The following is a 20,078-nucleotide window of genomic DNA, read 5'->3' as shown; positions in this document are numbered from 1 at the left end:
AAAACTTAAGCAATAAAGAAACAATGTCTGTTATTATGACCGTTTTAATTTGTCTATAAATATATAATAGATTCTTTGCAACTTGAGTAATTAACTCAAACTTCATGTAGTACCGAGCACCTTAGATTACATATTGTTGAACGAAACTATTGACATTAATATATGTCTCATGTTATTTACAATACATAAGTATAGTTCTCTTGTATAACAACATTCCAGTGATTTTTGAAAATATATAGCGTGAAACTGTGCAATATAATTTACAAATGCATCAATGCTTTCCCACAGTGTTGAAGCTGGCCTTCACTCCTCAACATTGTAAGATTAGAAACCAACCAAAAGACCGTGTGCTGTGGCGGTATTTCCCAAAGCATTGTCTTCACAGAGGCCCCATTACAAAGAAGTACAAGGCATGGAATTCCCACCCCCACCTTGAAGGTTGTGATCAATGAAGACCATGATTTTTGAGGAAGCTGGCAACCCCAACAAGGGCCTCAAATGTCTTAAGTTGCTACTTAGCCAATATCTTTTGTCGCCAACCTCCGAAATGACCTCCACAGGGAGAACACTGTTCCGTGTCCCTTGGTGATGGTGTTGTGATATGGGATGTGCTTTGGGGAATGATGGTTTAAAATACTCAATAAAGACGCAAATCTGAGGCTCTAACCACAGGCCTTTAGGCAGTTTCACTTTGCATAGGCATCTGCTGAACCATGACCCTCCGAACACATAGGCAGAACACAGAGCTTGTGGTACTGTAAAGCTAACGGGGAAAAAAGAACTAAAAATTCATAAATTCTATGGCTGATTTTCGGGGCATGTAAAAAGTAACTCCCAAGTCAAATAGGTGTGGTTTTTAGTGAATTAATCTTCGTTAAAAATAAAAGGTTAAAAAAAAAAGCATTAAGTCTTAGTAGGCTAGATATTGCCTCAAAATATGCTTGTAGAAAAATATTAGGTCATTTTATTATTCCCCTGGAATTCCAAAATGAATGTAGGTGCTATCTGTAGATTTGATTATACTTCTGGTTCTGTGTGTCTGAAACAGCATTATCAAGACTGAGAGACAGTCTCCCTTACTTTGAAATACACATATGAGCACAGGCAGAAACAAGGGCCATTGAAAGGTGCATCCACTGAAAACTGGGAAATGCAGACAGTTAAACATATCAACTATGTGACCAGCAGTTGTGTTGTGTGTGTGTGTGCGCGCGTGCGTAATGACAATCTTTTTTTAAAAAATTGCCCAGAATTTGATTTCTGTAAATAAGGGTACCAATTGTGGCTATGAGGCAGCATCCACGGTGTAAGTGTAGTCTCAGAATTCATCATCAGAAAAGCTTCGCAGCAGCAACAGCCCACTTTGGCTCAGATCCTGCCAGCTTAGAGCTCAGGTCAGTATCCAATGCTTTACTTCATTTCTGCTCAGCCTATGCTAATAAGAACACTTTGGAATCACTCTATACCAACTGAGAGAGAACTCATTAAGAAAATTAAGTAACAGATGCTTCATTCTTAAATAAAATGTGGGTTTCTTTTTACTTTTCCTCTTCTTTTTCTCTTTTCTTGCCTACCAATGAAAGTCAGCTCAACTTGACTCAGAAAATAAATCACAAAGAAGCAAGGGATCAGTGTTGCCGGGGGGGGGGGGGGGGGATAGAAGAGTAGGTGAAACTATCCATTTCTCATCTGCTCAGCCCTGGCTTACCTGGGTGAACCAGTTGCCTAGAAACTGGTGTGATTAAGATCTGCATATGCTGTTGTAATGGCTGTGTCCTTGGTTGTCATTATTCAGAAGATGTGCTGTGTATATTCGTTTGCCCTCACCCCCTTAACCTTGTTCTGCTCTAAGAAGTTCTATTCTGACATCCCTGGTGGGATTTTCTTTAGGGTGTCCCTTGTAGTTCCTGGAACTGACAGAGGAGCCTGGGATGTTACATGGGACTCCTGAGCCCTGATGGCCGGCTGTGCGTGCGCCATTTGCCGTACTGCCCAATGTCGCACTCCTGTGGCACTGCAGTCGCCCCTCTGTTCAGGCCACTAAGCCCAGTCTTGTAATCTTGGCAGACAGAAAGGAATGGATGATGAAAACGATCGGCTTGGGGCATGAGTGAAGGTCCAGTTGCTGAAACGGGAAAAGAAGAGAGCATGAGAGATTTTCAATTCATGCTTGATGTAGCGTAGTGATTTTCACGTCAAGCCAATCTATACACACTTCTGACTTGGGAGTGTTAAATAGAGCGATTCTGTCCTCAAATCTTTGTTCTCAATGAGTTAAGGGAATGACTCTCCAAACTTGTTCCTTACATCTCCCATATATTTTTTTTTTCCCTAAACAAGTTCTGACGAATTTACCTGTAACAATTTTGTAACTATCGATGAGCCCCTTCTTCACTGTCTAAACCATTTATTTTCAGCTCCACAATAGTGATGTTTATGCCAACTTGTGTACAGCATCCAGCAGATTTCAACTTTCACATCTCAGGTTGTTTGGTTCTTGATTCTGACAGGTTTTTTTTTTTTTAATGTCTAATCTTGGCCACTTCACTTAAAATTCTTCTTGGCTCTACTAATATTACAAGGTAATTAGAGTATTGAATCAGATCCTGCATGTGAAGCGGCCTTGTGAATACAGAGCTCATGCTTAGCATCCCTGCCTCTGCCACCCTCCACTCTGGAGCCATTGTGGGCATGTCCATCACGTTCCTTTGATGGTGATGTCTCAAGTGTGTGCAGTGTGGTTCCTGCACGACCCAGAGCATGCCTGTAGGAGTGTGTGCACAGGTGTGAGGTGTGTGACTGTTACCTTAACCGGGAATTGGTTATCTAAGATGGATATTGATTTATAGTAGCTCCCAACTTTTGGTCCTTGTCTGTCCCTCCCCCAACTCAGATAATGTCTAATGTCTACTCCCTGACTACCTTTAGCCTTTGGACCATGGCAGTGCCTGTTTTACATAGCTGCCCTCATCCCCATCACCTGACCCAACGCCAAGGTTATATCAGCTGCTCTGTGCATCTTTAAAATAAATTGTACATAGGTTAGAATACCCGAGGATTCTTTTGATAAGAATTTAATGCTAACCTTATAAAGCATTCTTCCTCTCACCTCAAATATTTATGCCAATTTCTAATGAAAAATGAAACCAAAGGAAAGAGCTTGAGATAATTGGACCTGTTTGACACTACTGAATCCGGTCCTGCTTTCTCCAGGATCAGCTACAGCAGGGGACTGCAGCCACCACCATGGGCTGTCAGCTGGAAGTGTAGCAGTAGAGAGGCAGCCTAGCGTTTCCGAGTCCTTACAGGTGTGTTGCATAATAAAGCAAATGAGGTCACATGGTCACAAGAAAGCCACACTTACAATCTCCCCTTCTTTGCCTCCGAAGTCTAAATAGAGCATCCTGATTCCGTCATCCGAAGACATTTTGAGCTTCTCATAAGGGGACTGTATGATTGTCTTGGGAAAGGCACCCTCCTGAGGCTCAGTAGAAATAGAAAATCCATTGTCATAATGTATGGTCAGGCGGCATTCCTGGTTTCTGTAGGTGCAGGCTGGGGCAGGTGGGGAGACATGGTGGAAATCAATCCATCAATCCATTTACTCAGATGCTTAATTATTTTAGTTTCTTCAACCCAGTGTCCACCCACAAATTTCTTATTAAAGCGAGAAAGAAAGGAACAAGGTTCCTACACTTCTTGGATTGACTTTGATGTTGTAATTTAGCCATTGTCCAGAACTGAGATTCAGCGCCTGTTTTCTGGGCCCCGGACCTTATCTGGCCTTCTGACATGTATTTCAACAGGAAGGGTATACCAGACCTCCTATGACCTGGGAGGGGAACCTGGCCTTTCAGCCAGAAACAGCAGGTATTGTATTTTAACAAAGTGAGCGACCTCTGCATCACCATCATTAACACCAGCACCTTATCATCTGCATGGATGTGTACACACACACTCACACACACGCACAAGTGCATGCAAACACAGTCCTGTTTGCTATGGCAAACACTCTTATTTTACTACCGTATTATGTTGCCAAAGTTCTCACATGCCGCCATCCTAAGAGGTCATAAGTGAGCAGTTTAAAAATAATCTACCTTTTACAAAATTTTACAAAAAACCTTTTACAAAAGGGCAGGTCCTTTAATTTCCCCCTAAGATTTTGGGTCCAGAAAATGCGGCTGCAGACCAGTCTGTGATGTGGCGCCTTCCATGAGGAATGCTTCTCTCTCCCACTGCCCGTGAGATGTCCAGAAGCTTTCAGGGGCAGGGGCACGAGAAACAAAAGTATAAATCTTATAAGAAGACTAAGTGCTGGCTTTTTCCAGAAGGCGGAAGTGTTGCCTTGTAAGCCTATTACCAGGACAGGGAGGGGTAGTCACTTGCACCTCCCACCCCTTATAAGCTCTTATTGCAGAAGGGCTACAAATGTATCCTTTAAATCTTCATCATAGATCTCTGGAAAAGCTTGTCAATTATCGGACTGGGTTTAGTTTGCCTCATAAAACACCGTCAACAGACTTGTGTAGGTCAATTGGTTCGGGCCTTGATCCATACCTAGCTGAATTTTTAAGGAAACCAGGACATTTTCTTTGCTGGGGTGGAGCCGAGAGCAGCACGGGCACATGAAGGTGTCATTAATTGAGAAACCACTCTGTGTCACCAATAGCTCTGCTCCGCTTCCTAAATATACCGAATACAATTTCACCACTGACTTCAGAGGCAGAAATGTTTCACTAAGATTAGAGGGCTTAAAAAACTAAAGCTCAGAGAGGAGACTGTCACCACCTGCGATGTTTAGCTTTGAAAGCTCAAGTCCTTTCTCCTCTGTTTCATCTTCCTTTCCCCATAGCCTGGCACTCAGTGTAGAGAGGGCTTTGGGGCAGCACCTTGACAATGAGATTCTCAGCCTTCCTTTCTCATCAAGAGTGACACGTGATGACGTCCTGATAGGGGATACCTTCAACTTTGGGGGAAAAAATAGAATCTCGGTTGGCCACAAAATTAGGTGCCCGTTCAAATGGAGCTCTGGTGAGTACATGTGCTTTTCTGTGGCTTCCTCTAAGTATTTTTATTTTGTACTATGAGCTCATCTTTTACAAGGTTCTCTGATAGCTCGGAGTGCTCTGCCCTCTGCTACCAGCAAGGGACAACAAAGGACAGGGTCACCAAGGTTGCAATGACTTCCCGTCCTGAGTCCTCCCTCTTGCCCATTTTCATGTCTCATACTTCCAGCACATGGAATTAAGCTCGAAGCATGGTTTTATTCATGCTTTCCGCACGTATGAGCTTTAAAGCTACGTGATTAGTTATTCTGACCTAGCTGTGATGCTAGCACTAAGATTCGGTTTCTGTTCTTCATAACCAATAACCCGACTAAGTTTATACCCCCAAATTTCCTTTGTTCTGGAAGTCATCTAAGGGGTCATAGGTAGGAGGATGGGAAGTGATCCTCCAAGTTACCTGCTTCTCCTTAATAAAGATGAGACGGGACATATAAGAAAAGCCTCTAGTTATATCTTAGGAGAGCGAGCAGTGCCTAATTGAAAAGAATTTAACTCTCAATTTTAAGCATCATCAAAGACCAGTAATAGAAACAGCTGTGAGGCCAGAGCAGGAGCAGATTCGTTTTTCCCGCATTTGTCTGTCAGTGGGACATTGGTAGCTCACAGGCAGCCTTACTCACCAGTGGTGATTTCGGTAACGAGCTCGGCTGAATTGTGGCACCCCTGCACTATGCTCCTCGTCCAGTGGGAGAGGTCCCTGCCGATCTCTGCCCTGAAGAGATGTGTCTCAATTCCTTGCTTGGTGCCAGTTCGTGTTGCAAAGGACAGATCCATGGCAGCCTGGGGTGAGCCTTTCCCTGGGCCTGAATGGATGAGCCTAGAGAGGAAGGTGTCAGAGAGAGGGGGAGAGAAGAAGAGAGATTAGTATTAAAATGCACTTTTTAGAAAAATCCACCTGGCACATCACCTAGGAAAAGTCCCAAACTGACGCACTGCTCTCGTTGTGATCTCTAGTCAAAAATGTGACTCTTCAGTGGTTTTCAGTGCTCTTCAGTGGTTTCCTCCCATCTTCTCCTCTTCAGGGGCAGAGTGGAGATGATAAATAATGATAAGTCACCCAAGAACCATGCATTTGATAAACTATGCAGAAGATTCAAATAATATAATATGACTCATACACATCTAACTATGCTTAGTAAATAAATAGATAAATGGGTTGGAATAAAAACGATTGGAATTCTGTTTAATATTCTCTCCAGCCCAATTCCAACCCCACGCATGTGCACATTCATGCCTGGTCACAAGAGAGGAAAATGAATCTATCATACTAAATGGGCGTGAGACTCAGTTTGTCCCATCATCTCTGGAAGGATACGGCTGTACTGAAAACACCTCTGGGTATGCACGCTGTTCTGCAGACAGGCCCTACAGACAAGCAAGCAAACAGGGACCCCACTGAAAAAACAGCAGTCTGTTTATCTGTTCAAACTGGAGAAAGAACTAGAGATGTCAGACTTCTGAGGAACCGGCAGAGGATTGCCCTTTAGTGGGTATTTATGGGCAGCTTCAGAAGTGTTGTTTTTCAAGCACACGAGATTTTCACGCTGACTTGAGAGCCTCCCCTCGGCATAAGATGCGACCTCTATAGTAAATAATTTCTCGGAAGGCCAGACTTAAAACATAAGGGATCAAAGTGTGCCGAGCATAACCACTGGCTCCTTCTTTGCATGGGTCCCCTGGAAACACGCTCTCTCCTGCTTGACATTTCAGCCTCCTCTTCAGAGTGCCTCTCACATCAATCATGCGCAGGGCAGGGCAGTGAGTGTAATTTCATTTCTCTCCAGGGTATTTGGATTTTTGCCCTTATCTCTTAATATGAAAAGCAACGCTTTGCTATTTGCTAGGAAAATGCCAGGTGCCTAGCCACCTATTGGGTGAGAGTTACTTTCTTAGACATAGAATGTGTTGCCTGGAGGGTTAAAATATGTGTAATGAAACCTGAAAAGTTTATTTTCACCACTATGCATAAGTAGTAGAGAATAAAAGCATCAGTGGAGGAACGTGTATTATATCCAGTGGAATTCCCAGTAAGAAGTCTGTGTAACTCGGAGGCACTTTTATTCATTTATAAAGCTAGGGATTGGCGGGAGGAAGGGTTTGCCCAGCCACTTTGAGGGAAGAGGTTATTGGGAAGTCTGATGACCACATTCTAGTTAAGGAGCGAATCTCACTGAAGATACGTAAGTAGCCCATAACATGCATAAGGGGAAATGGCTGTGCGTGTGGGTGGATGAGGAGAATTAACATAAACAGGCTAAGTCCAGTTTGTTCTGGCAGGAGGAGGCCATTTTGGAGTGAGAAGTGAGCAAAAGTGGCTATGCTGTGGCTGTGCACTCAAACTCAAGGGACACTAAAGAAAAGAGCAAACATTGTTCTAAATTCAGGTACAGGTCTTGAATAGATTGTGGTAAAAATTCATCAGAAAAAAATACCTTTTAATACATAGGTATATATAGCCATCTATAAGAAGCAAGAAAATACATTATGTTTTAGTAGCTCAAGATGGTGTGTGCGTGTGTGTGTGTGTGTGTGTGTGTGTGTTCAGGTGTGTATGCAGATCAGCGGACAACCTCAGCGATGTTTTGAGGCAGGGTCTCTCACTTCCTGGGAACTCACTATGCAAGCTAGAATGGCTGGCTAATAATCCCAGGACTCCTCTATGTCCACTCTGTTCAAGCTCTGGAATTACATGTTTGTGTCACCGCACCTGACTTGTCAAGGTGTTTTCTTATCCAAAGTTGTTTAAGTTTCAGTTGTTTTAAGAAATATATTCGTCTGTTCTCTCTTAAAATCTTAATATCTGGATTAGTTGAACACAAATGCCAGGCTGCCAGTTGAATTGAACAGGGGACATTAGTTTGGGAGTCATAAAATCCTGTAATCAAACCCCACTGATTTTATATTCCACATATTTTAAAATTTTTAAAGAATCATTACATCATAAGGTAGTGTTTTGAAAATTAAATAACACAATTAATAGATTGTTACTTGCTCAGAAACCAGCATGTGGCTCATACTCAACCAATATTTTTATTCCTTACACTTAGAAGATTAATTCCTGCCTCATAGGACTAGGGTTAGACACAACAAAAATTTTAGAAGCATTTAGTTCAGAGACTTGTTGGGCTAAGTAAAGGGCTTCCCAACAGGTTCTTTATTTGTAGACCATTCTTAGTAACATAGCTAGATTGGGGGAACTGAATGTCAAGTAGAAATGAGAGTGGACATTAAGTCATCATTTGAGCACCGAAAAGGTGGGGCTAATACCTTGCCGCCTGAGGTTCTTCCCATCCTGCCAGCAGCAGCATTTTTGTACTCCTCCCAAGATTCTTCCCAAAGATCCCTTTTCCTGTTTTTTTCAGTCTCAGGGGAATTCAGAAATAGCTACTATTTATCTTTCAATTATTTTACATTTTAGGTTATTTGTGTATCCTTAAAAATATAACCATCTGTCTCTTATCTGTAACAGGAATTAAACTCTAGCAACCCAGGAAATGCTTTGTCCTAAAAAGGTAACTCTTCTACCCAGCAAGGAAAACACACTGGCACCCTGAGACAGGCTTTCAGTTGTCACTTAAGCTTCCTCTGAAACTGAGCAATCCAAGGATGATTTTGTTCCTTGTTTATAAAATGAAGATCTAGTCCCAGGGTTGGAAGCAAAACCACAACCTCCGGCAGTGTTTTACATTTTTATTATGAACATGAGTGGATAATCAAACAGCAACAGAAACCGCACAGGACGATACAACACTGAGGGGAGAGGCAACAGATTGAAGCCCTAGGTAGAAGAGGCAGAGTGGAGAGAGTCAGTGACTCGGCTTTCATCTCCAGCTCGGCTGCTTACTGGCAGGCTACTTTCTTAAGCTCTCCTCAGCTCAGTTCCCTCAACTCCTGAGGAAGGATAAGAATCTTCCTACCTCACCTCAGGAGTAAATAAGGTGGCGTGTGAATGCTACATGTAGCCTTGGTCAGCACGGAATATATCCGAGTGGCCATCTGCGCTGGCTAGTAGTGTGTCAACTTGATACAAGCTAGAGTCATCTGAAAGGAGGAAATCTCAAGAGGATGCTTCCATAAGATCCAACTGTAAGGTGTTTTCTTGATTAGTGATTGATGGGGGAGGGCTCCATCCATTCTGGGTGGTGCCATCCCTGGACTGGTGGTCCTGGGTTCTTTAAGAAAGCAGACTGAGCAAGCCAGGGGGAGCAAGCCAGGAAGCATCCCTTCATAGCTCTGCATCATCTCCTTTATTCAGGTTCCTGTCCTGACTTCCTAACATGATGCACAGTGATGTGGAAGTGCATGGTTAATAAACCCTTTCCTCCCCAAATTTCTTCAGTCATAGTGTTTCATCACAGTAACAGTAATCCTAACCGGAACACCATCATTATCATTACAACGTAAGTCAGAGCAGGGTAGGAGTGTTTGTGTGGTTACTCCCTGCTGTATCCTTAGCACCTAGTACAATTCCTGGGCAAGAGAAGACCTCAGGAAATATTACTAAGCGACTGAAAGCAGAGCCAGGCGACCAAGAGGACACCCACATAAAGAGTTGTGGCTAACAACAGCATCTGTACACAACCTCCCCTATCCTCAGCCCCTTTACACTCAAGCCAGAAATGGCAAATGGCCAACTAAGAACTTGGCTTTGTGCTCACTTAATAGTGAACGTGGGCCTAGAGTTATGAGGATGAATTAGTTCCTGAGGATGCCTGATAGCTACTTCTGTTTTTTTCCTCTAAGTCTATCTTTAGCCACTGATGTTTTTTAGTAGTAACTTGCTGGCTTAGAGAATTAAAGTTCCTGCTTTGGATGGCAAAAGAAAAGTTTGTTATTTTTTCAAGAAAGTGAGACTCATTTAAGATATTCCACTTATTGACATGGATCACATACATGCATGTGTTTGTGTGTGTGTGCACGCACGCACACACACACACAATGGGTTTCTAGGTGAAACTTTAAAAACACCTTCAAATTACATCATATAACCTGGTACTAGTGCAATTAATTGGTCATCCATCAGTAAAATGATTGCTGTGTAAGCAGGAGGATCTGAAATGGCATTCCCAGGACCCCTGTAAAAGTCAAGTGTTGCTTGGCATGTCTATGGTCCCACGACTGGAGAGGAGGAGACAGGAGAATCCCTGGGCCTTGGTGGCTAGTCACCATAGGTACGCTCCTAGAGTTGGTCTCAGTCAGAGATCCTGACTCACAAAATAAAGTGCATGCAATTAAGGAGACACTGGATGTCCACTTTCATCTTTCACAAATAGATACTCACATATTCATGTGCACCTGTATGCACATGTGCGTGTGCACGTGCATGCATACACCCCCCCCATACACATACACACTACTTCTCATGCCCAAAGTGTAGCTTACATGAAGCTTAGACTAGATGCATGGTAAGACCCAACCTTTTATTCCAGATTTAGGGGAGCTTGCTTTAGGAGACTGTTCTTGTAGGAGATCATGGCAAGTGTGTCTCTCTCAGCCAATGAGAGATATTTATTTCAGAGTCCTCAAACATGGCTCCTAGCCTGACTTCTTTTTGAGAAAAACAAATAAACAAGCAATCAAAAAAAAAACCTGTCTCATAAGGGATAGTTATATACTAATTTAATTCTAGATAGGTGTTAGAGAATGTTGCATAAAATGTTCCATGTACAAACATTATTATTAATATCCTTAATTAAGGCAACAACAGTTGCAGCACACAGATTCAGCCAAATTAGGGAAATTACATATTAGGTAACTGGGTTGCTAAGCAATATTACATACTCATTTTACTTAATTGCTGTAATTAGCATCTCCCAACAGATGCTACCATGCAAACCAAGGAGAGAGGGGGGAGGAAAAGGGGAAATAGGAAGGGGAAGGGAAGAGGGTGAAAGAAAGATAGAGGGAGGAGGGGGAAAGAGGGAGGAGAAAAGGAAAGAAAGAAAAAGCCACTGGTTAGATCTTTTAAAATTTCTGTTGACCCTAAGAACTTTCATCCATTGCTCACCCCATTGGGGCCCATCAGTCCATAGACATCTCAGAAACAGAGCAAGGACACAAGGACACATCATTGAAGAGGGTCAAATTGGGGGTGGAGAGGGGTGAGCCAGGACCTCCCCACTCCCAGGAAGAGATGATTCATTGCTACATTTTCATTATCTAAATTTCATTCGTCAGAATATAGTGGGGACAGTCACTCAAGACTCTCTCTTCTAGAGAGTTTGCGGTAATGAGAGATTGTGACTAGCCACAGAGATGCACCTAACACAGGAGCATGAACGGGGTGACAGTTCAGAGCCCATTGGTGACAATTTCCCAGTATTAGCTGAGTGGAGATGAGAGGGTGCCCTCCACGCATTTTCTCATTTGCCCATGACCTTTCACAGCCAGCTCTCAGAGGCAGTATGAAGAGCGAGAAAGCAAGGCTCACAAATGAAAGCTTGCACCAATGCCTTTGTTTCTACAACACCTCCTTGAACATGGTATTTCCAAATTCACCACATAAGGAGTCTATGTGTGGTCAACTAGATGCCTAGGATCCCATATTTACAGTTCAGAAATTGTTCTATAAGCCAGTTCTGTGAGCCTACAGGGTCCATACTCTTTCTATCCTACTAGAATGGGGAGGGGGCAAATTCTACCAGATAGAGAGAGAACAGGAAACCAAAATGCAGAAGCAAAGTGACTTCAGGTCATCCACGGGTTTCTTTTCTTCATAGTATGCTGCTTGCCACAGCAAAACAAGGCTTGTGACCTAATGGATCGTCTCATTTCAAAATAGGTCAAAGGCCAGGCGGTGGTGGCGCACACCTTTAATCCCAACACTCGGGAGGCAGAGGCAGGTGGATCGCTGTGAGTTCAAGGCCAGCCTGGTCTACAAGAGCTAGTTCCAGGACAGGAACCAAAAACTATGGAGAAACCCTGTCTCAAAAAATCCAAAAAAAAAAAAAAAATAGGTCAAAGCTTTAGGAGGCTGTCCTCTAAAGTGAGCTGTCATTTGATCATCTAACACTGTTAGAACTGCGCTTTTTAAGACATTCTGCATAACTTCTGTTCATCTCTTCATATTGTCTTGTACCATCTATGTTTCAATGAGTTCAACATGTGCCCCAGTGCACAGAACCCACATACCAAAGAGTTCTTCAAGAACATCTCCATGTAAGTCAATGCCAATCAAACTGAAATCTGTTCTCCTGGAACTGAACCACGTATGATCACCTGACCAACAGTTCTTACAATGTCTGGCTTTCTTTCTCCCACAACTTCTTTTTTCAAAAGTTCTGTTACTTTGCCATATCTTCATAGTTTTGGTTTCTGACCATGCATGACTCCAGAGGAAGTCCTCCATTGGCTACCTACCTGCAGTATTGTGGCATGTGGCATTTAGAGCTAGCCTTGTGATATGAATCTTCTACTTTTTCCCAGTACTTCCTGCCCTCTACAGACAAGCCAACAATTATTCTTAATCCTGGTCTTCATATCTTAATGATATTAAGACACCAGGTGTCTTCAACACAATCAAATGTTCCCTTTAGGATGATGTGGGTCAAGCTACTTATCAGCCATTCACACTTTCATTTGAGTGATATTTTCAGATTTTCACAATTGCGAGGGTTGTTTACTGCGTGCTCATTGGCATGTCTCATTTTTATGCTTTATATTTACGTATATAATCTCCATTAGTCTTAGCAATAAGCGTGGGAAGCAGAAGATACCACCATTTTATAACACAGATGAAGAAACTTGGATGTTGAGGTACGATGATATTTCCCCCAAGAACATGTAAGCAAGGCCCCCAGATTCATGCAACTCCTTTTGTCTAATGCCAAAGTCAGCCAGCACTTTCAAGGCTGGGTTCACAGGGTGGAGACTAAACTTAGCTAAATAGTGAGTTTCCAGTCTGTCCTGAAGAACTCATAGTTTAGTAGACAGGAGGGCAGGAACCAGACACCAAAGAGAGTGCTAACTCCAGATGGAGTGGTAGTGGGAGAAAGCACACCTCACACTTGACAATTTGACTGGATACAAGCTACAGCCTAAGCCTTTAATCCTTCCATGCCACCCTAGGGCAGGCCCATGGAATAGCCGCATTCCTGAAGAGTGATCATGCCTTCCAGGCTAAGCATGAACACCATAGTCTGCTTCTAATTTACCGTTTAACAAATGCAATTGGTCACATTCCCAGGGGCAAGAGTTTCTAAACTTTTGATGGTTAGCCTGAGGCTACAACTACTTTTAGCAGTGGAAACCAGGTTCACTCCTAAGGCAGCAACCCCTACCCAGCATGCAAGGCAGCAATGTTCCGTGTTCCTGGCTCCCCGGTGGTATGAAAGCAGAAGTGTGAGCTCATCATTTCCTCCTCTGCCTGCCCTACACCCTTCCGTCAGGCCCACAGGGCAGCAAGCAGAGCTCATAGCGGCATCACTCTCTTTGCAAGCTTTGTGCTTCCAAACTTCCATCAGCCACTGGGACTGGGTGAGCAAAATGTCTTCATTAAATCTTCCCTAGAGCCGGGCGATGGTGGCGCACGCCTTTAATCCCAGCACTCGGGAGGCAGAGGCAGGCGGATCTCTGTGAGTTCGAGACCAGCCTGGTCTACAGAGCTAGTTCCAGGACAGGCTCCAAAGCCACAGAGAAACCCTGTCTCGAAAAACCAAAATAAAATAAAATAAAATAAAAATAAATCTTCTCTAGAACGCCAGAAAACCTGTGACCTTAATCCTCGCTCTCTGCAGACTCACGTGATTTACCAATTACAACAACAACAATCATAAAAATCCTTCTAGTGCCTATGGATTAGTGGACCTTTAAAAGATATTCAGCAATCTCAAACAAACTTTAGCTAAGCAAAATATACTTTCTCAGGGACTCATAAAAAGTAGAGAGGCAAGAATAACTAAAATTACAGCATGATCGCAAAAGTCCTGAGTGTGTTGTTGTAAATTAGAGGCACCTTGTAAATTCCCCAAGACCAGAGAAGCCACAGAAGCTTGTCAGTAGGAGAGATGGCTGATTGTAAACTTCTCTGCATGGCGATAGACATCAAGAACATGCTGTGGACCCTTCTCGTATTACTACTATTAAAAGCAATCAAGTTTTCATATCTATCTGCCTCTCTCTCTCTCTCTCTCTCTCTCTCTCCCTTTCTCATCTATCTATCATCTATCTATCTATCTATCTATCTATCTATCTATCTATCTATCTATCGATTTCCGTTGAGGCTTTGTGCGTAAGATATACATATAACCTGTCTGTGTTAGGGCTACCCCCCCATATCACATTATCAATACACAAATGTTACAAAAATCCAAAATATATTTCCCATAACAAACCCCCAACTTGTGTGTTGTATTGACTGACTACTATATTAACTATACTGCAACTTTCCTACTGTGCTAGACATTATTAGCCACCTTTCTTTTTGTCAGACAAGGAAGTGAGATCAGAGAGAAGTAAGGCAAAAAGAGAAGGCATTTGCTTAGAAGGACAAAGCTGGCATTTGTCCTTCTAGAATCTGTGGCCTGGAAGGAGTGCCGGTGTGATGAGAGGATACACAACAATTCCCAGAGCACTGAGAAAGATTGCAAACACCAACAGAAACTGGCTTAATAACACCCACAATTACATGTCCCCTTCGCGCTGGGGCCCACGGCACTGCTTTCTCTCCTTAGGAGATGAGATTGAGTGACAGGAAGTGCAGGATTAAGTTGTCATGACAGTTCCTAATTAAGGATACGTTGTGACCAGTTGTCACATGTTCCCGTTATCATTCCTACCCGCAAGATGGACTGTATGATCTCAAACTGTAAGCTAGAATAAATCATTCTTATCTGATATTTGGTCACAAGAAGAAAGAAGCATCTGATGCAGGAGGTAAGTGAAGATCTACTTGATGGATAAGAAGTTAGCCAAGCAGTCTGCATTTTCAAGCTGGGGTAGTGTCTACAAGGAAGGACCCATTTCCTCACCACTCCCAGAAATGATTCTGCTGAGAACTTGAAAGCCTCAGCCCAATTCCCCCCTGACCTCCGAGTCCCCCTTTACCTCTAAGAGTCTGTTTTGTGTGCAATCAGAGAACAGCCCCAGTTACAGCTGGAGGGAACCCTGACTTCCATGGTTCATTTGAAACTCCTGCATGGATTTGCATAGAGACACCATCTCCCGAGTCAACTGGGAGGGGAATGGCCTTTGTTTTCATTGTCTGGTTTATGAAAGTCTTCACATGGAGTTTCCAGAGAGAAGCTGAACAGAGTAAATGACCTACAGTGGCTGGTAGCCAAGGCGAAAGCCTATTAAAAACCGATTTCTCCAAAGCACATTGCCCCATGGGCTTTAGAGAAAAGACAACCCACCGAGTGCATTTACCAAATGAGGGCTTTGCGAGACAGGAGGGTTGGTTAGCCTGGAGAAAGGCACTGTTCTGGAAGGAGAGAGCCTAAGATGGAAATTCTTGGCTCTTACATTTCCAGATTACCACTCAGGAGCATGGAGTGAGCTGCCTGCTGGCTGGAGGATTGTGAAGTGAGAATGAATGGCTGAATCACCTTAGCATTCGGAACTTCCCAACTGCCAGATGGAGTTCAGAGTGATACCCTGACTTTATCCCCACATCTGGGTGGGCCTTGTATCCATATAGAAAGAATTCCATTTTGCACCTCAGTGGTTAGCCTGTGTTAGCTGGGAGGATGTCGGTGAGCTGAGGAAGCCCGTCCTACCACTGGCTCTTCTTTAAGGTTAGTGGTAGAGGCCAATATTTTAATATTGTGTCTATTCTCACCAATTACATTTATATACGTGAAGGATTTTTCTATTTCCATTCTCACACCAGATAAAGGTTTATGGCTTTAGATTTCTTTGTGTGGTTTGCTCACAATCCAGGCCTGGCATCCGCATCACCTGTGAACGTGCACCACATCTCAGAATCCCTGCCCTGGAAGCTTCTCATAGCCACACTCAGTTTCGGAGCCTCCACCTCTCTCTCTGAGGATGCTGACTTTAAGCAGCATCTATAATCTGCCTGTTGCCTTGGCAATGGCCCTGACCTTGGAGCTGCTGTGCCTGCTTATGCAGCCAGCATTGAGAACCCCCAAAGATGAGAGCTGTCCAATGGTAGCTTTAACTTCTAGGGAATTCTCCACACTTTTTCATAGTGACTGCCTCACTCTGCAAGCCCAGAAATAATAAGCAAAGGCTCCTTATGCCCCACATTAAAAATAACATTTTTAAGATTTTCATGCTTTTTAATAATAGCCATCTAAAAGATGTGAGGGAATGCGTATCTGTGATTTGCATTTCTCCAAGGATTAGTGATGTTGAGCTGTTTTTATACAAACATGTTGTTTATTTGTGTATCTTCTGAGAAATGTCTCTTTGGGTCTATAGCCCATTTTCTAATCAAGGGTTGTGTGTGTGTGTGTGTGTGTGTGTGTGTGTGTGATGTTGTTGAGATGTAGGACCTCCTTGTATGTTCTAAATTCTGACTATCACCCTTTTGTCAGATATGTAGTTTTCAAATTTTTCCCCACATCCTGTAGGCTGCCTTTTGATTTTGTCGTTTCCTTTGCCATTCGGAAGCTCTTTAGTTTATTATAATCCTGTTTATCTATTTTTGCTTTTTGTTGTTTGTGCTTTTTGTGTCATATCCAAAAACTATAGCTAAGTCCATGTCAAAAAGGTTTTCTTCTAGGGGTTTCTTGATTTTAGATTTTACTTTTAAATATGCTCCTAATCTATTTTGAGTTGATTTTTCTATGTGGTTTGAGATAAGGGACCAATTTCAATCTTTTGCATATGGATATCCATTTTTTCCCAGAAATATTTATTAAAGTGATCTTTCTTTCCCCGTATGTCTTCTCTTATTGGTATCCTTGCCAAAGATCAAATGGGTGGATCTATTTTTCCATTGTCTTCCATAAGTATGCATGCTATTGTGTCAATATCATTTGCTTTCGGGTACCACTAGCTTAATTATGTACTTGAATTCAACAAATATAAGGTCTCCAAATGCTCCTCTATAAGGAAAATGTAATGTAATGTGTAGTGATATTTCATTTGTATCTTAATAAATAAAGCTTGCCTGAAGGTCAGTACAAAGCAGTCACCCTAGTCAGCCATATAGGCCAGGCAGTGTTGGCACACACCTTTAATTTCAGCCGCCACACTCGTTAGCCACAGAGGCCCGGCGGTGTTGGTGCATGCCTCTAATCCAGCACTAGAGAGGAATATAAGGCGGGATGAGACAGGAACTTGTACTCTTTCAGTCTGAAGATTTCAAAGAGGTAAGAGCTCTCTAGTAGCCGGTTTGGCTGCTTTTGCTTTTCTGATTATCAGGTTGAACTCCAATGTCTGTCTCTGGGTTTTTATTATTCATGCTACAGTGATGTGATGTGATATGGGGTGTGTGTGCGTGTGTTTGCATGTGTGTGTATATACACATAACTGAATGTTAACTCTTCTTTAAAAAAAGAAAATTCAGCTAAGTAGAAAAAGTCAGAATAGGGACAGATACTCTATGATTCAACTTACGTGGAGACTCTAAAATGTCAAATTCGTAGAATTTCATGATTATTACCAAGAACTAAAGAGAGGAAGAAACTGGTAGGTATTGGCCAAAGAGCACAAAGTTTCCCTCATGCAAAATAAAGAGGTCAGGGGGTTCTTTCAAGGTGGTAAATATGCACTATGGTACCGATTGCAATGATGGTTTTAAGAATGTGAGTATCCCTCTGCATTCCCCCAGTTGCATACCTTACATACACAGCTTCTTGTGTGTCAATCACAGACTGGTAAGTAACGCTAAGAAAAGCTGTAAAGCATGTGGGTAGCTAGTATACAGCAAAGATGCCGCAGAACAGGATGAGCTCGTGCTACTTCCACGGCAACATTACACACACCACGAGGAACTTACTTGAGGGAAACTCGAACAAATAAAACGGGCATTGGCACGGGCTCTTTGCTGTGTTGTCAAGTAAAGACTCTTGCTTGATGAGTACATTTGGACCCCAGGACTGGAAAGACATACATCTAGTTTATTTCCTAGGGGATAGGATGGGTATTCAGGAAAAATTTCAGTCTGGGATGTCACACAAATAATTTGGTGCCTTAAGGACAGACGGTAGTCTACTGTCTCTACACTGCTTTGTTTAATAACAGTAACTTACCTGGCTAAATAGGTACCAATATTCTTAAGGCACTTCCAGCCCTGGCCATACCATTAGGCAACACTAGAATGTGTTTTGCATTTCTCCAATTAGATTCTAATTGATTAAGACACTATCAAACTCGCAACACATCACCCAAACCCATGGTCAAGGCTACCTGGTAGCAAGAAGTGGATATGAATGCACCGGGTTGAACCAGGCTTCCTTCCTTCGCGGCATGCTGTCGTAGATTAAAAGATCTTTCTCGGTCAGAACAACGAGGGCCGGTTTCCACTGTTTCTCACTCTCTCCTGGCACCTGAAACAGAAAGCAGAGAACTGTGCAACAGCTGGAGGACGAGGATGAGTGGGAGAAGAGACGTCAGCCGCCCTTCAATCAGAGAACCAAGCAAAACACGTGTCTTTTGGTTCAATCTTCAACAGTTGAGATGGAAGGAAATAACTATAGCACATCCTAGTGATTCCTGTTCACTGAAAATATCTGGTCCTAGGGCCCTGGCATGGGCTATCTGTGCAGCCAAGGAGGCACACAGCTGTTGCCATCTGCCATCAGGTCTCACCTGTCAATCAGAGCTGAATCTTTATGTCACAGTGGGAAGCAAAGGCTTGGGGGGATCCGCACGTGCACACTCATCTTACTCTCTGCTACAGCACATTGATTATGAAAGCTTTTGGATAAACATCCAAAGGCCTGAAAAGGATCCTGCACGTGTCTTACTCATTTGGGTGTGAGACCCATAGTCTCTTAAGTGTTGCTCTTGGATTGCTCCTCTGGTTTAGGCATCACTTCAAAATTTCTCTTCTCCCATTGACTATTAGCAACACTCAGTGAAGAACACTTAACTCAAGGGCCAGTATGACCGACCAGGAACAGGACAGAAAGCACCAATTGGATAATTGGACCAAATGCATTTTTGCATCCCTTCCATTGCTAAGACCTGGTGAGATCACCATTCCTTTTGGCCCAATGTTGATTTCCCTGAACTCCCTAAATGTTCTTCTGTCCATGGAAGTGCTCTCTGTCAAGTTTGAGTTTGAGGACCTGGATTAAGCTTGTGGAGAATGTAGAATCCCAGCGTCCCCCCCCACCAGATGTGTATTTATTGGGATGTCCAGATGATGTTTATGCTCCTTAAGTCATAGAAGCACTGCCCCAGCTTAGGTCAAAGATTTTCTTTCTTTTTTTTTTTTCCCTCAAAGATTGTCTTTGATAGTGGTAAGCCTCTTAGTGCAAACAGTCATCTCGTAAACCAATCAAGATCTACTAAGAACGCAAAGGAACCTTGCATGAGTTAAATTCATATTACAGCTCATTCACCCATGCATTCTTTTAAAGTATTTATTTATTATACCCATATGCTATTTAGCAAGCTTGTAGAGGTTAGAGGACAGTTTGCAGTTCTCTCCTTCTGCCTTGTGGGTTGGGGAGATGAAATTTAGATTGTTGGGCTTAGAGAAGAACATCTTCACCTGCTCAATGACCTTGTCTCTCTGTCCCTTTCTTTCTAATCATATATATGATATTATATAATTTACAATATATTCTTTTCTTCTTGAGACAGGTTCTCACCTAGGCTGGGTCCTCCTGCTCCAGCATCTGAAGAGCTGAGATGATAGGCTGAGCTGATGCCTGGCTTCATTGTCATATTAAGTGCCAGAGTTGAAATCTGCACAGAGTGGGAGACACCTTTTCACACCAGAACCATAGTCAGTGCATGACCAAGTATAGGAAATGTACAACTAGGGGCTGGGGTTAATTTTCACTGTAACTTGGTGATAAATTTGGAAGCATTTAGAAGATATACCTCTGAGCATGTCTATCATAGCCTTTCCAGGGAAGTTTAACTGAG

The 20,078-nt window shown here is 42.8% G+C and overlaps 1 protein-coding gene across 1 annotated transcript in view; it reads right to left on the bottom strand.

Annotated features, from left to right (window-relative positions):
• Positions 1–1,645: 1,645 nt before the first annotated feature.
• Sntb1 (syntrophin beta 1) overlaps positions 1,646–20,078 on the bottom strand; it is a 209,501-nt gene continuing 191,068 nt past the window's right edge. Inside the window, exons 5-8 of the mRNA XM_041672588.1 lie at positions 18,387–18,526; positions 5,690–5,886; positions 3,365–3,555; positions 1,646–2,125 (exon numbers count right to left, since the gene is read on the bottom strand). Coding sequence (XP_041528522.1) covers positions 2,033–2,125; positions 3,365–3,555; positions 5,690–5,886; positions 18,387–18,526 — 621 coding nt within the window. The 3' untranslated portion in view covers positions 1,646–2,032. The remainder of the gene's footprint in view (positions 2,126–3,364; positions 3,556–5,689; positions 5,887–18,386; positions 18,527–20,078) is intronic.

The sequence above is a fragment of the Microtus oregoni genome, unplaced genomic scaffold, assembly GCF_018167655.1.
Source record: "Microtus oregoni isolate MIOR12 unplaced genomic scaffold, Mior012 000022F_ref0000154, whole genome shotgun sequence".
Lineage (NCBI taxonomy): Eukaryota > Metazoa > Chordata > Mammalia > Rodentia > Cricetidae > Microtus > Microtus oregoni.
Note: the sequence above shows the minus strand (reverse complement) of the source record. Positions and strands in the feature narration are given on the sequence as shown.